We start from the raw sequence: 17,252 nt of genomic DNA, 5'->3' as shown, positions 1-17,252 counted from the left end.
TCTGCTCCTCGTTGGGATCGACATTCTTACTTATCGAAGATACTACGATACACCCCCTATACTTGTGGGTCATCACCTACCGGGGCAGGGGGTCGACGCCGGGGACCATCAGTAGTCGAAGGAGGAGTGGTGACCACCTGTCTCTGTGCAAAAGGAAAGCAATGCTCATCAAAGTACATGTGCCGGGAGGTGATGACGCGGTGAGAAACCGGATCATAGCAGCGGTAGCCTTTGGTGTTAGCCGGGTAACCGAGGAAAACACACGGAACGGAACGAGGGCGAGTTTATGAGGAGTGGTGGCGGCGATACTAGGATAACAACGACAACCGAAAATCCGAAGACCGTCGTAGGATGGAGGGGAACCATAAAGGAGGTGATGAGGTGCATAGTTCCAGCGGGGACGACATGGACGAAGGTTGACAAGGAGGGTGGCAGTGGCTAAGGCGTCAGGCCAAAAGGTGGGGGGGAACATGGCTGTGGAATAGGAGTGTGCGGACGCAGTCGTTGAGGGTGCGGAGGATACGCTCGGCTCGGCGACGTGTATGGACAGGTTAGACGGAAAATAGTGCCATGAGAGAAGAATAGGGTGCGGACGGCGACATTGTCAAACTATTTTCCATTGTCAGTATGTAGGGCGTGGATGGGGCGACCGAACTGGGTGGAAACATAGGCGTAGAAGACTTTTTACGGAGGGGAAACGTACACACAAAATGAGAAAAATCATCAAGAATGACTAGGTAATAAAGAAGACCAGAATTACTCGGGATTGGAGAGGTCCATACATCACTATGAATTAACTCAAAAGGAAAAAACGCAACTGTGGAAGACTGACTAAAAGGAAGACGAACGTGTTTACCAAGACGACACGCTTCGCAACTATGTGAAGACTTTTTATTAGATGAAAATGAAAAACCCCTCATTATTTGGTGAAGCGTGCTGGCACTGGGATGTCCAAGACGAGCATGCCAAAGATCAACGCCTGCGGAAAGAGCACGAGGTACGGCGCCGGGGAGGGAGGCGACATCACCGGATACAAATCGCCGGGGCTCTCACATCGATGGAGGACCATCCGGGTGCGGGCGTCCTTAACAGAAAAATCAAAAGCGTCAAACTCAACAGTCACATAGTTGCCATGGGAAAGAGTTTTAACAGAGACTAAATTCTGAATAAGCTGGGGAGACACAAGGACATTATTAAGAGACAGTGGTTTAGAAGTACAAGGAAAATTAGCAGAACCAATATGAGAAATAGGAAGACCGGCGCCGTTACCGACAATGATGCGAGACTCGGTGGAAGTGGGAAAGGAATGGGAAAGGTTACCCGGGTGAGCGGCCATGTGAGACGAGGCGCCCGTGTCCATAAACCAGTTGCCGCCACCGGCGTAAGAGCCAGGTGCGGACGCCTGCTGCAGTGTCGCGAAGAGTGCCGGGTCCCATGCGGGCTGCTGCAATGCCTAGGGTGGTGGCGCGGCATGGTAGGCCGGGGCGTAGGGCGGCAACGTGGCGGTGAAGGCCGGGGCGTAGGGCGGTGTCGCGGTGAAGTGCGCCTGGTGAGTCGGCGGGCGAGGACCGAAGGTGCCAGGTGCGGGCGGGCGCTGCACCGGCATGCTGTAGGCGTGGATGAACCCCGTCCATGGGTTGTAGGCGAAGGGGTTGCTGCCGTTGGAGACCGACGATTTGATGACGTGCGCGCGGGGGACGGCATCAACGCGGGGTTGGGGAGGGAGGCGCGGCGGCGGCTGCAGGTGCGGCGGCGGCGCGGCGTGAGGAGGAGCACATGCGGTGGCGGCACAAGGGCGGCTTCGCTAGGGTTGGAGGGTGTGGCGGCGCGCGCGGGAGAGAGGGGACACGGTTGCTAGGTTAGGAACGGTAGGTGTCTGATACCATGTAGAAAGGGATGCAACTCACAATGTATTGATTGGGTGCATATGGCGTTACATATATAGGCCACGTCCTCGACTATACAAAGAAGGAGGCGGGTCCAATAATAAATACAAAAATATATATTGCTATACATAACTACAGAAGATACACATCCGAATATACAATGATATGTATCTCAAGAGGGAGGATGGGAACGTTCCATTCCCCGGGTGATCTTTGAGTGTTTCCTCAACCAGACATCGCGTGATTCAATCGCACAGTGTTGCACCACTTTCTTACTTCTTCAAGCGAATGGATTTTGTGAATATTACCCTCTCTATTTCTAAAAAAGCTTCACATCTTTTTTTATACAGATGAATACGGATTTTGTAAAACATGTCTATACACTTTTTCTATACGGAGTACTATAATTCCATACTGTCTACAATAAGTGTCTGAATTTTTTTACTAAATTAATATTTTTTTTCACACTGTTGGCGTAATAAGTTTTCGACACTTATTATAGATCAGACTTCCATTTTTTTCTTGGCCCCACGAATATATATTCCATAGATATACTCCCGCTATCTATAAAATGATGTCTCAACTTTGTCAAAATTTAGATATCTCTGTACACAATTCAGTATTTAGATCCATTTAAATTTGTTTAAAGTTTAATTAGACATGCTTTTTATAGACCGAAGGAGTATACTTCTTGGCGTAGCTGCCACCAGACTTGGAATTTAGTCCGTTCTGGAAAAATCTCTCACGAGCAGTGCGCGCCATGCTGTGCTGTGATGGCTCCTTCGGATCTTCCTCGCATAATGGCCACCTAGCTTTTCGGCGGAAATAAACATCAGCCAAGCGATGGATTAAAAAGTCATAGAAAATCGTTTTGCTACAGTGCTACTCCTATCTTTATACTACCCTCGTTTATTAAGAAGGTACAACTTGCCACACATGTACCACAATCGTTGCAGTTGCTTTTGATCGCTACTTATCATAGAGGATTAGAGGTCTACAATATATCCTTTCGGGATCTTGAAATTGTGCGTGGCCTAGAGAGTTCTTCCGGCAGGGAAATAAAATCTAGTACGTGGAAGTGAATCGAATCACGGATGAACCGACAATCTTGCCTACATTTTTGGCTCAACTCGCCGGGCTACATACCGGGGAGATGTAGGATGCACGTTCGTCCTGTAGAAAAGTTGTCTGGATTGGACTATATTTGACTGTTTGTATACGTCATGTTAGAGGGCTGTATTCTTCTTCAACGGCATGGTTAGTGATCTGGACTCTGGAGCAACAGTGCAGCGGGCACGTCTACTTGGAAATTCAGAAGAAGTTTTCCTTTTGACTAAACTAATTAACAAAACGTCAAGTACTCCCTCCGTTTTATTTAGTTTGCGTTTTAGGTTTGTGCTAGTGTCTCTAGTCGTTGCCAGGTGATCTAGTGATCCATTTGAATTTTTATTATTTTTGGATATCTTTGTACTGGTGTTGATGATTATTAATAGATTGGTGAAATTTAAAAAAAATTAAGATTTACAAAGTTTAATTGAAAATATAAAAAATATTAACGTACATAATACAAGATACATATATATGAAATTATATTCTACAACGATTCTAATGTAATAGATTTTATTTCTCAATTGTTAATATATTTTCGTAAATATGTAATCAAAGTTTACAAAACTTAACTTTGAGCAAACCGAGAATGTGATGTAATTGTGAAAAGAGGGAGTACATCTCTGTTCATACCAAAAACCCTCCCCCGAATCATCTAGCGTCCATTCGGTCCCAAGATAAGCCATCCCATGACATCTGTCTGTTCACCACGACGACAAGTGCCAAGCTTGTAGGGGCTCCATGAGCCTTCCAAGGGTTGGCCTCATGGGGGCTGGGTTGAGTCTGAATGGGACTACAACTCCCACCTAGGTCGATTTGGAGGAAAGGAGTCGAAACTGATTCCATCTGCCCCCTTGAGTTGGTTTGTGGGTGGGGGAGGGTGGCTATGTCGTTTGACCCCCTATGTAAAGTTGGGGTGGGGAAGGCTCAGCCAACCCTGGCCGAGCTCCACCAACCTAAGCCACAGTCTTCCTCCTTGTGTCGCCGTCACCGATAGATTGTCATCATCGCACACTACACAAGAATTGGCATATAGAGACACTATTTTGGTCAAATAGAGATACTTAAATTACTCTTACGTAGTTATAGAGGCACTTTCCATATTGTCTTGAAACTGTAACTACAGGAAGTGTCTCCACGTGCTAAGGACAATAGTAATAATGTATTTACATTTGAGAAGACATAAATGAGGCATTATATTGTGTCTCTAGAGTAAATAAATATAAAGAAACCATGTGAAAAGCAATTCTCGAACTCATGACGTTAATGATTAAGACTTATTTCATTAACCATCTCACCCTTCACAAGTATATGTTGATACTTCTAGCAAATTTCTAATTTTTTCGATAAAGGGAATATATTAATATCGAGAGATACCAAATACACCTAGCCTCTGCAACAACGTCCCACCCTAGTGGTAGTACGGATGCACACAGCCAAAAAAGAGAAACGAAAACTAAGAAACAAAAGTCCCGCTACAGTATTCTAGGCCTAGCAACAACAATACCTCCACCACCAATACAACACCTGAAATACAGACTCTCCAAAAGCGACGTCTCCAAGCAGGAAACAGTGCACCAACACCGTCATCGCCCGACCAAAGATCTTAGGTTTTCACCCTGAAGATAGTCCCCGCTCTCAAAACAATGCCTCCAACAAGGTCATTGCCAGGCACAACCAGTTAAGGCCAGACCTTGGATTTTCACCCTGAAAGGTAGGACTCTGAACTTCACATGTGCTACCACCCCCGCTTTCATACCACTACTGCGAAGCCTGCAACACCATGCCAGTTCCTCAACAGCGCGGAGACTTGAACCTCCATTAGCTAGTCCTCCGATCCGACCTTCATGATATTCTCTTCTTCTGACTTCACCATGGACCAAAATGTCACTTGATGTCAACACAGAATAGAGCTTCGCGTCGCTCCCTCCATAACCAAACGGCTGGAATAAAACATTGGGTGCGCACGACCGAATACCACCCGATCCAGCAAAACTCCAGGCAAAATGCACGGTCCCATTCACCGGCGGCGCCTTCCGGAACTCAACTCTCCGGCCAGATCAAGAAGAACAGACCTCAGGAAAGTCTCCATCTTCGCGCAAGAGAAACCCTAGGACCACCACCTTCAAACCGCGAAACAGACGAACAAGCCCCCTCGCCGCCATATGCTAGCCAGCGAAAACGAAGGAGGAATCGGAGTACGCACCATCCGAGACACACGCGACCCAGATCTCAGATCGGGCCTGCCACGCCACGCGGTCTTGGACGCCGGTACCACACCATCCACGCCTCGCAAGGTCGCTGCCCCCTTCTCGCGCCGTCAGCTGAACCGACGACGGGTCTATGCGGGAACTAGACCCGCAGCCATCGGCACCACCATCGCCGGAAGGCCATGGATGGAGCATCCTCCGCCGCTCGCCAAGGGATGACGCCGTACGCGCCTCCCCGCAGCCGCCGCCCCAGCCGTTGCAACAGATCGCCGCCACCACCACCCCCCGACCCCCTTTGGCGCCGGGGCCCGCCGCCACCGTGGCCGACGCCGACGGCAGTGGCGGAGGGAGAGACGCGAGGGGGGCGGCGGCTGGCGGCGCTAGGGTTCGCCCTGGCGTCGCCCTGGGGGACGACGCGAGGACGCGTAACGCAAATTTCTAATTAGATGACCCAAACAAAGGAAACTAGCAAAATGCCTCAAACATTGCCTCTAGATAAAAAAGTAAAGACATACTATGAATTGTCTCACGGATTGTCTCTTCATAACTTATTTGTGACACTTTCGAGTGTCTCATAAGTTAACTCTAAAATGAAAATTGCAATCGTTAAAGAAATGTCTCAACTAACACCCCTACATTTGAGACTATTTCTGAAGTGTCTCAAAAAGTACCACTACAATATGCAAAGTGTCTCTATGTGATTTTTTAAGAGGCAAAGTTGGAAGTGTCTCTAGTATAATATCTCTATGGAAGGTTTTTCTTCCACTGACAGCCTCTTCTCCTACAGAGAAGCTTTGTTCAATCTCTATTGCCGACAAGATCCAATCTAGCCAGTGATCGCAGAAGCGCTGCCAAAAATTCATGGACACATTCTAGCTTCGACGGTGTGCTTGATCATTTTAATTGTTCATATTGTTTATTATTTATAATTTACTTAATGAATTTCCTCACAATTGAAATTATGAGATATTTATTTGATGTTTGAATTTTGAAATTCAAATTCAACTTAGGTTTGAATTCAATCATGCAACTTAAGTTGTGATGCAAACTCTCCCCTCTCTTCTCAAAACCCTAGTTTAGTTAGATAAGAGCAAGTTTGTCGCACTCTCGAAACCCTAACCCTGTAAGGTGTCGAGAGAGAAACTTGTCCCCCTTCGATGCAGTTTTTGTTTAAAAGCGCGAAATTTCCCCGTAAATTACAATGCAATGCACATCCCTTTCTAAAATCTACCCCTCGATCGTCTCTAAACCTGGGACATTACACTACAACTCCCACCTAGGTCGATTTGGAGGAAAGGAGTCGAAACTGATTCCATCTGCCCCCTTGAGTTGGTTTGTGGGTGGGGGAGGGTGGCTGTGTCGTTTGGCCCCCTATGTAAAGTTGGGGCGGGGAAGGCTCAGCCAACCCTAGGCGAGCTCCACCAGCCTAAGCCACAGTCTTCCTCCTTGTGTCGCCGTCACCGATAGATTGTCATCATCGCACACTACACAAGAATTGGCATATATATAGACACTATTTTGGTCCAATAGAGACACTTAAATTACTCTTACGTGGTTATAGAGGCACTTTCCATATTGTCTTGAAACTGTAACTACGGGAAGTGTCTCTACGTGCTAAGGACAATAGTAATAATGTATTTACATTTTAGAAGACATAAATGAGGCATTATATTGTGTCTCTAGAGTAAATAAATATGAAGAAACCATGTGAAAAGCAATCCTCGAACTCATGACGTTAATGAATAAGACTTATTCCATTAACCATCTCACCCTTTCACAAGTATATGTTGATACTTGGAGAAAATTTCTAATTAGATGACCCAAACAAAGGAAACTAGCAAAATGCCATAAACATTGCCTCTAGATAAAAAAGTAAAGGCATACTATGAATTGTCTCACGGATTGTCTCTTCATAACTTATTTGTGACACTTTCGAGTGTCTCATAAGTTTAGTCTAAAATGAAAATTGCAATCGTTAAAGAAATGTCTCAACTAACACCCCTATATTTGAGATTATTTCTGAAGTGTCTCAAAAAGTACCACTACAATATATAAAGTGTCTCTATGTGATTTTTTAAGAGGCAAAGTTGGAAGTGTCTCTAGTATAATATCTCTATGGAAGGTTTTCTTCTACGGACAGCCTCTTCTCCTACAGAGAAGCTTTGTTCGATCTCTATTGCCGACTAGATCCAATCTAGCCGGTGATCGCAGAAGCGCTGCCAAAACTTCAGCGACACATTCTAGCTTCGACGGTGTGCTTGATCATTTTTCAGCGCAGTTTTTCTGATCTTGTACCTGGGAATTTAGCAGAGGTGTTGCACGTGCGAGACTTGATCATGGGAAAGGTTTTAGCTGCCCAACTTCCGTGTTGTTCTGGTTGGCGCCCAGCTCAGGGCTAAATTTTGAAATAGTTTTTCCTAGGTGAGACGATGGATTATACCTGCAAAACACAAATATCTTCGCCGTCGACTTGCCGACCGGACCGGCCATACTCGTATACGGGGACGTTCGCGCAATGGTCCACACCGCCTGAAAAAGATCGCACTCGCAAGGAAACTGCGCGTCTGTGCCCGCCTCTTTCTGCACGAGATGCAACCTGCCGACCAACTAGTTAGGTCTCTATTTAATTTCCACGAGATGCCTGATCCATCGAAGCCTTTTCATGGTCGAAATATCTTTTTCTGTGTCAGGAAACACCCAAAATTTCAATGAAGAGTTTTAGCGTACATGTTCAACCTTGCCGAAAATTACTGAGATGACAGTTTGATTTCATCTTGTAACAATACTACCTCCGCCTTCATGATTCTTGTCATGACTTTAGTTCAAATTTAAACTAGTACAATCTTGACAAGAATTACGAAATGGAGGGAGTAGCAATAACACAAGCCGCTTGCATGCGCATTGCTTTTACAGGCTTGCCTGCCGCTCACTCACACTGAACCACAGAGGGACGGATCACGGATGGCCAAGGCCGGCTCGGGCAGAGCCAGCACGGCTGCTCCGATCCTGGGCACGGTGACGACGAGCTCCCCGCCGTCGTCCATGGCGGCCCTGACCTGCCCCACGACGGCGTCGTCGGGGAGGCAGAACCTGCCGAGGAACGACGCGCAGCTGCGCTCGATGACGTGCCGGGCCTCGTCCCGCCTGGCCTCCCGCCGCACGCTGCGCTGGCCGGCGATGACGAGCACGTGGCCCTCCTCCTCGACGTCCACCCGCACCTCCTCCTTGCTCACCCCGGCGGGCAGCCGCGCGCTGAACACGTACGCCTCCGCCGTCTCCCGGGTCTCGATGTACGTCTCCGCGAACGCCGTGGTGTCGCTGGCCAGCCACGCGTCGGCGCCGGCCGCCGTGCCGAAGATGCTGCTGAAGGGGTTCTTCCACGCGTCCAGGGACAACGTGTCGAAGAGCCTCGCCACCAGGGACATCCTCGCAGTGCTTGGCTTTAACTTCTTGGGAATTTGTATCTGTGACTCTGTGTACAAAATGGTAGCTGAACTGCTGAATGCTGCTTGGAGGCAATGGCGAGGCACCACCGGGTATATATGCACGAGCGCAAGCTAGGCACCACCAGCCTTCCTGAGATCGACCACCTGTCCCTGTAGCTTGAGCTGTCGTTGCTGCGCCAGTGGCGAGGTGTGAAGGGGTCAATTTTGTTACGTTGCGGATGGACATAAACGGGGGGAGATCACGAAAGCTCAGGCGAGTGATCCTAGCAACGCTGAAAGCAGACCAGACGGGCCTAAAAATATTAAGGCGTCAAAAAATTTATTTTTTAGTAAAGTGATGACCTCCCATAACTTTATACTGCGTGTGTAGGAGCTGCCACACGCAGCTCCCATTCTTCTTCAACCTCTCTCTACTCTCTCTCACAAGAACACACCATCAACACACACACATGTATCAAGGAAGAACACAGAAGCTTTACCGTGAGACTCCCTTGACAACCACAAGTGCTACATTTTTCACACTTTCTCATATCTGAAACAACCGGTTACAGTGCCTTTAAGTAGTGCACACGCATACACTCGGTCAAGTTCATGAGTTCCTGATCTCCACTAACCAGTAGAAAAGAGCTAGTAACCACGATGGCCGCCGAACCACTCGGCAACTCTCCTCGCAGCTGGAGAGACAACGGCTAATTACTAGATCCACTACCTATCTGTGCATGTACAGGTATATCTCTCCTCCTACTAGCCAGTCATGGAGTAATGCTACACCTACAAAAATCATTTACGGAAATCCCATACGGACTCACATCGTGCACAGTAGCCCGGACCAACCATTTTCCTCCACGTCTGTCCGTAGGAATTTTTGTAACCAAAAGAGTCCGTAAGTGTAGGATTATTGCCAGTCATGCAACCAAACTAACAAATACAGTATGCAGATTTGGCACCGTACAACCACAGCACCAAGCCAATCTTTGACACAACTAACAAGCTTGCATGCACACGCGAACACACATCTACGGTGCAGATTGCCGCAGCCTAGACAAGATGCAAAACGGACAAAATAAAATATGATGAACTACTAACTAACAAGATTAGTTCCAACAGCGTGAACCATTTTTTCTATTACAACTCACTTCTAATTTTCACATCTTAGTTATAAAACCACTTGCAATATCTGCATACATTTAGTGGGATTTTCACTATATACCAACCGAACTGATACGCGAGCAGCATGAGAGGCGATTAGGAGGCAACGGCCACTAAATCCATCTAGGGTTCCATTTACCTTGCTCATGACGAAGTTCGTTCGCTCTGCCTCCGGTGGTCATGGGGTCTTGAGGTGTCGAAGACCATAGCCTCTCGTCGGCGGGGAGTTTTCGTTCCTTTTTAGGATAATTTCAGTTTTTTTTCTTGGGATAATGAGGCGGTGCCTACACCCTGAATCAGAATAGGGTGCTCACCGCCTTATCCTCACTTCTAGTGAAGCGTCTATCGCTGGCGAAGGCTCGCGGACTCATGTGCCCGACAATTCTCCTACGATCGGTTCGGTTTTCGTGGTCGTTGGTGTGGTTTCATGTCAGTCTTTTCCGATCTACGATTTTCATTATTGGTGATGAGTGTTGATCTGGCACGCTGGTTCTTTGGGTCTTAGCACTACGACTTCTCTTCTATCTACTACAACAAGCTATACTACGACCACGACAAGTTTTGCCCGGCTCCGGTGATGGACAAGCGAGGATAGCAGCGGGCTTTTGGCTCATACTAGTGTTTGTAGTCGTCGCTAGGTCGTCCAAAAATCGATTTATATTTTTTGTTACTTTTTAAATTATTTATACTATTGTTGATAATTATTAATAGATCGGTGAAATTTCCAAAAAAAATATTAATTGGAAAAATCTGAGTTGCAAATCAACATACAACTGAAAAGTTGCGATTCCAGCCTATTTGTAACTAAACAAATCTGAGTTGCAATCTTATTTACAACTGAAAATTTTATGCAACTTCATGCAATGCAAGAATTGTGATGCAAATCCATTGGTTGTGAACTTGAGCACTAAGTTAGTTTCCATCTCAGAAATTCAGAATATATTATATAACAGCACAGTAAGCACGCACGTTTGCTCCGGTGTGACACGGCCTGACGGGTCTCCGGCCCTGTCGACCTGCACAGGTTTTCTGGACCATTCCGACGGCGACGTCGCCTGGAGTTGTTGGCATATCCTCGTCACCTCGCTAGAAAATCTAGCTTTGCAACTGACCTATGGAGCGGTCGTACGAGTCACACGCCGTGGTTTGTGTGTGTCATTCAAGTCTCTTGGGGCGTAACGCTGTTCGGTCGACGTCCTCGAGTTAATGCCTGGATGTACAATCCGTTCACACTTTTCCTCACTCAATCGACTTGTTAGGGCATCTCCAACGGGCCGCATTTTAATGTCCGCAAGCGTTCGTTTGTATCGCGCTGCGGACGTTAAAATGACCGTTTTTCATCGTAGCTGTCCGTTTGCGTCACGTGGTCTGTTCGAAGACGCAGTGACGCATTTATTTATTTTTCCTTTTTTCCTCTTTCTCTATTTAAACATAGTTTCAAATAGAACATTTTGAAACATGATTTTACACAAACTAACACATAGTTTGGAACATGGTTTACACAAACTAACACATAGTTTGAACCATGGTGGACACAAATATAAGAATTTAAAAAAAAGAAGCCAGTTGTGTTGATTTCCGTACAAGAAAGAACATTCGAGGGCACACCCAATCACCCAAACTGGAAAATCCATCGGGAGGAGATGGTGCCCTTGTTGGTTCAACCGATGAGGCGAACATCCAGAAACCTCGACTACTGGCTTCGTCTGGCCCGTAGCCAGATTCGCTGCAAAGAAAGAACAATCAACGTTCTAACTATCGGTGTCGGAGCCGGAGTCGTCGGTGTGGTAGTGCCTGCGGCAGGCTGTGTCGTCGAACACCTTGACCATCATCTCGCCGTCCCCCTCGTAGAGGAAGGTGAGCTGGCAGCCGGGCTCGAGGTCGAGGTCATGGGCGAACTTGTCTCACCCCGTGTGCAGGTACATCTTGCCCTGCCCGTCGAACAGGACCTCCACGGTCCAACGGTAGAAGTTGCAGCTGGCCTCCCGTAGTTGCAACTGCGCCGGCTCGACGCCGTCGACGAACTCGGCGAACTTGTCCAGTAGCCGCTTGATGGCGAGTGAGTCGTCGTCGATGCGGAGGAGGAACTCGAAGCAACGCTCCTCCTGCGAGGACGAGGAGGGCGCAGGCGACGGCGAGCGTGTGGCCGTAGCTGCTCCACCACGGCGGCCCCTGCCCCGGCCACGGGGCGCCTGTGGCCGCAGCCTCGACCGCCTCGCCGGCCACCAGGACCGGCCATGGACTTCCTCGCGGGCTTGACTGCGTCGCAGGAACACCTAGGCGGCGCTACGGTCGAGCTTTGTGGCGGCTAGGGTTTCTTTGGAGGAGTGGATGAGGAAGAAGAACGAGCGCCCCTTTTATATAGGCCGGCGGCATGCGGTGGCCGCGGGACGCGTGGCGTCGCCATTAACGTGGTTGGCGGAGGTGGGCGGCCGCTCGGCAGCCAAGGCATCGTCGCCATTAACGTGGCGCAGAGTGCCGAAGCGACGCAGCTTTGCAGTCGCTGGCGCGTTTGAGAAGACGCATCGACGCAGGGTCGTTGCCAGGCGGGCCCGCCGAAAAGTCCACCAGACGCGAGCGGACGTTTCCAGACGTCCGCAGAGAAGCATCCGAGGCGCATATTTGGGCCAGGTTTGCGTCTCCGCGAACGGTCCGGTCACTTTGCGTCGCCCCGCTGGAACAGACTCCAGACGCATTTTCGGTCACGGCGGACGAAAACGGTCGCTCAGCGACCGTTTGCGCGCGCCGCTGGAGATGCCCTTATACCTGCGCTAGCCCCCGTTACAATCTTGACGTTGAGGTAACAAATAGCTCACTACTAGTAGTACGGACTCTTGTTGTCGTCTGTCTGTCTGGACGAAATAAGGAAAGATTCTACCAACGATTAATTGTGAACGCAAGTGACGAATGTTACAAATTCAGAGTTCTCGGGCTAACATTTCTTCACAGTAGAGATGTACTCTCTCCATATACAAATAACTGGACGCCTAAAATTTGTCCATACCTTTCAATACACTTTAAAATATTTTCTCCGTCCATAAATACTTATTATTGCAGGTTTAATGAAGCTAGAAATAATTCTGTGACAAGTATTTAGGGCTGAACGGAGTAGAAAAAATGCCCCTCTATTTTTGCACGATATAATCAAGCCCAATAACATTTCACACATGATCTTCTCATTTTCTACATGCACTTAGCTCACTTGAGGTAGAGAAATTAAAGGGGAGAGACGATAATTGTCATGTTCCTAATACAAAATTCTCCTAACCTAGCCGCCGCCTCCTCCTATCCCGCCCCCCTCCCGGGCGGCGGCGGAGGATCTACCTGCCCCGCTCCAAGCAGCCGCCCCCGGATCGCCGCACCTCAGCCACCGCTGCTGCCGGCCTCGGCCCTGGCCCCGGCCTTGGCCTTGGCCCCGGCTTCGGCCCCGGACCGGCCACAGCCCCGGCCCCGGCCTCGGCCACGACGGCGGCGCCCCTTCCGTCGAACGACGAGGGGGAGGAGAGGGTTTCCACGGTGGCGTTCCATGGGAGGTGATGAAGCGCCGGTGGAGGAAGCCGGGCGGCACGGCTACTTGGTCGGGGCCTGATGCTCTCCGTCGGTAGCCATGGAGGATTCGGTGGAGCGGTGGCGGCCTCCGCCCCCCGTCAGCGGTGGTACGCATGATCCGCACCACCGTCTTCTTCCCTGGTGATCCGGCAGGAGGGACTGGCGGCGTGGGGGCTGCTGGTCTTGCTTTGTTTTTGGTGGCGGTCCTCGGGTTTCTCGCAAGCGAAGATGAAGATCTACCGGAGGTCAGTTTGCTTTGATCTGGCTGGAGAGATGAGTTCCGGAAAGCTCCGCTGGCGAATGGAACAGTGCATATTTTGCCTGCAGTTTGCTGGATCGGGTGGTATTCGGTCGCGCGCACCCATGTTTTTATTCCGACCGTTTGGTTCTGGAGGGAGCGCCGAAGCTATATTCTGTGTTGACATCAGGTGATTTTTTGGTCCATGGTGAAGTCAGAATAAGGAATATCATGAAGGCCGGATTGGCGGACTGACTAAAGGAGGTTCGAGTCAACGTGATGCTGAGGGATCTGCTTGGCGTTCCGGGCTTGCAGCAGTGGTATGCATGTGAGGGCGGCAGCACAGGGGAAGTTCGGAGTCTTACCTCTCAGGGTGAAAACCCAAGGTCTGGCCTTAACTGGTTGTGCCTGGCAATGTTCTTGTTGGAGGCATTGCTTTGATAGTGGGTACTATCTTCAGGGAGAAATCCTAAGACCTTTGGTCGAGCGACGACGGCGCTGGTGCACTGTTTTCTTCTTGGAGACGTCGCTTTTGGAGAGTCTGTACTTCAGGTGTTGTCACGGTGGTGGTTGTATTGCTGTTGCTAGCTTTAGAAGGCTGTAGCGGGACTTTTTTTTTTCTTAGTTTTCTTTACTCGGCTGTGTGCATCTGTACTGCCATTAGGGTGGGGCGTTGTTGCAGAGGCTGGGTGTAATTGGTATCTTTTGATATTAATATATTCCCTTTATCGAAAAAAGTGATCGAAAATTCAAACATCCGCTCTTGTGGAGATGAAAAAACCACGTGAGTCATCGACGTTGTGTTGATTGAGCCTGGCGAGTTGAGCCAAAAAATGTAGGAACAATTGTCCGTTCATCCGACCATGACGGCATGGACATCTGTCTGATTCGTCGAGGTTGATGTCTTCACAAATGGATTACAACCATGGAGCTTTTTTCTGGAAGTTTGTGCAAAGTCCACTAACTTCTCGAAATCCATCAATGGTGGATGATACGTTTTGTATGTTTTCCTTCATGGATCAAACAAAAGTTGATTCGCAGTCCGCATAGGGAGAGGTTCTCAAAATTCTTCCTCGACCCTGAAGCTTGTGATGTAGATTGTTGCGAGTGGCTATGCCAGTGATTTGCATTAACGGGTTGACGGAAAGGACGAAGAAGAGTGGAGAGAGGGTGACCTGAAGAACAATGCGGCAATCCAATTTGAAAATCTACTTGAACAACCACTGCGTTATAGAATGTAAGGAATGTGAGTTGATAGCCTCTAGCTTGAATAAAAGCATACATCACGGTGTTACTCTTATGCAATCTCCTTGCCAAATTTTTCACATAATTTTTTGTTGTTGTGTATGCTTCTCTTTGTGAAGAATACACTTCGAACGAAATTGCAAGCATAATTTATAGAATCTAATAGAATATTGCATAAGTAGTGATGAACCACAAGGACTTAGACTACACTGGTAGAAAAACGGCCATTGGTCGCGGTTCGCAACTGCCATTAGTCGCGGTTGCGCAACCGCGACCAATTATGCGCGACTAAAGGCCCCCCCTTTAGTCGCGGTTCCTTACGAACCGCGACTAAAGGCCCGTCCACGTGGGCGGCAGTCGAGCGCCAGGGCGGAGGACCTTTAGTCACGGTTCTTCTGGCCAACCGCGACTAAAGGCCTCCGCAGGTTTAGGGTTTTAGCCCCCCCCCCCAAACCTGGTTTCTTTTTAATTTGTATTGTTTTATTTCTTTTGGGTTTTAATTTTGAAGGAGTTTCACATATTCTACGGTACTACATATATACATGCATATGAATGTACAATTTCAAACAAATTTGAAATTAGAACCAAAAAGAATTCAAGAGGAATATACAATATATATTCAATATCGGATGACCATATACAATTTTGAACAAGTTTCCATACATAATTTAGTGCATATGAAGTTCTACGTCCTCTACATAGTGTTCTCCTCTAGGATCGATGACTTTCCTCGTGAACCATCCAGCTAGTTCCTCTTGAAGTGGTCGGAAGCGAGCTTCTGGACTAAGCGTCTTCCTGATACGTCTCCGACGTATCGATAATTTCTTATGTTCTATGCCATATTATTGATGATACCTACATGTTTTATGCACACTTTATGTCATATTCGTGCATTTTCTGGAACTAACCTATTAACAAGATGCCGAAGAGCCGCTGTCGTTTTCTCGCTGTTTTTGGTTTCAGAAATCCTAGTAACGAAATATTCTCGGAATTGGACGAAATCAAGACCCAGTGGTCCTATTTTGCCACGAAGCTTCCGGAAGACCGAAGAGGAGTCGAAGTGGGGCCACGAGGGGCCGCCACCATAGGGCGGCGCGGCCCAGCCCTTGGCCGCGCCGACCTGTGGTGTGGGGCCCCCGTGTGGCCCCCCACGTTGCCCTTCCGCCTACTTAAAGCCTCCGTCGCGAAACCCCTGATGCGAAGAACCACGATACGGAAAACCTTCCAGAGACGCCGCCGCCGCCAATCCCATCTCGGGGGATTCTGGGAGATCTCCTCCGGCACCCTCGCCGGAGAGGGGATTCATCTCCCGGAGGACTCTACACCGCCATGGTCGCCTCCGGAGTGATGAGTGAGTAGTTCACCCCTGGACTATGGGTCCATAGCAGTAGCTAGATGGTTGTCTTCTCCTCATTGTGCTTCATTGTTGGATCTTGTGAGCTGCCTAACATGATCAAGATCATCTATCCGTAATACTCTATGTTGTGTTTGTCGGGATCCGATGGATAGAGAATACCATGTTATGTTAATTATCAAGTTATTACCTATGTGTTGTTTATGATCTTGCATGCTCTCCGTTATTAGTAGAGGCTCGGCCAAGTTTTTGCTCTTAACTCCAAGAGGGAGTATTTATGCTCGATAGTGGGTTCATGCCCGCATTGACACCTGGGACAAGTGACGTAAAGTTCTAAGGTTGTGTTGTGCTATTGCCACTAGGGATAAAACATTGATGCTATGTCCGAGGATGTAGTTATTGATTACATTACGCACCATACTTAATGCAATTGTCTCGTTGCTTTGCAACTTAATACTGGAAGGGGTTCGGATGATAACCTGAAGGTGGACTTTTTAGGCATAGATGCAGTTGGATGGCGGTCTATGTACTTTGTCGTAATACCCAATTAAATCTCACTGTACTTATCATGACATGTATGTGCATTGTTATGCCCTCTCTATTTGTCAATTGCCCGACTGTAATTTGTTCACCCAACATGCTTTTATCTTATGGGAGAGACACCTCTAGTGAACTGTGGACCCCGGTCCATTCTTTAATACTGAAATACAAATCTGCTGCAATACTTGTTTTACTGTTTTCTTGCAAACAATCATCTTCCACAAAATACGGTTAATCCTTTGTTACAGCAAGCCGGTGAGATTGACAACCTCACTGTTTCGTTGGGGCAAAGTACTTTGGATTGTGTTGTGCAGGTTCCACGTTGGCGCCGGAATCCCTGGTGTTGCGCCGCACTACATCCCGCCGCCATCAACCTTCAACGTGCTTCTTGGCTCCTCCCGGTTCGATAAACCTTGGTTTCTTTCTCGAGGGAAAACTTGCTGCTGTGCGCATCATACCTTCCTCTTGGGGTTCCCAACGAACGTGTGAGTTACACGCCATCAAGCTCTTTTTCTGACGCTGTTGCCG

At 48.3% G+C, this 17,252-nt stretch overlaps 1 protein-coding gene across 1 annotated transcript; it reads right to left on the bottom strand.

The window, feature by feature from the left end:
- Positions 1-8,133: 8,133 nt before the first annotated feature.
- LOC124664313 (17.9 kDa heat shock protein 2-like) lies at positions 8,134-8,693 on the bottom strand. The gene has a single exon (XM_047201860.1). It carries the CDS (start codon positions 8,626-8,628, stop codon positions 8,134-8,136), a length of 495 nt encoding a protein of 164 aa, XP_047057816.1. The 5' UTR covers positions 8,629-8,693.
- Positions 8,694-17,252: the final 8,559 nt, after the last annotated feature.

Source organism: Lolium rigidum, chromosome 6, assembly GCF_022539505.1.
Source record: "Lolium rigidum isolate FL_2022 chromosome 6, APGP_CSIRO_Lrig_0.1, whole genome shotgun sequence".
NCBI classification, from domain to species: Eukaryota; Viridiplantae; Streptophyta; class Magnoliopsida; order Poales; family Poaceae; genus Lolium; species Lolium rigidum.
The sequence above is the reverse complement of the archived record's forward strand: the minus strand, read 5'-3'. Positions and strand labels throughout refer to the sequence as shown.

Bases quoted from the DNA above. Each gene is read 5' to 3' on its own strand.
- LOC124664313 (XM_047201860.1), bottom strand. From the start codon at position 8,628: ATGTCCCTGGTGGCGAGGCTCTTCGACACGTTGTCCCTGGACGCGTGG.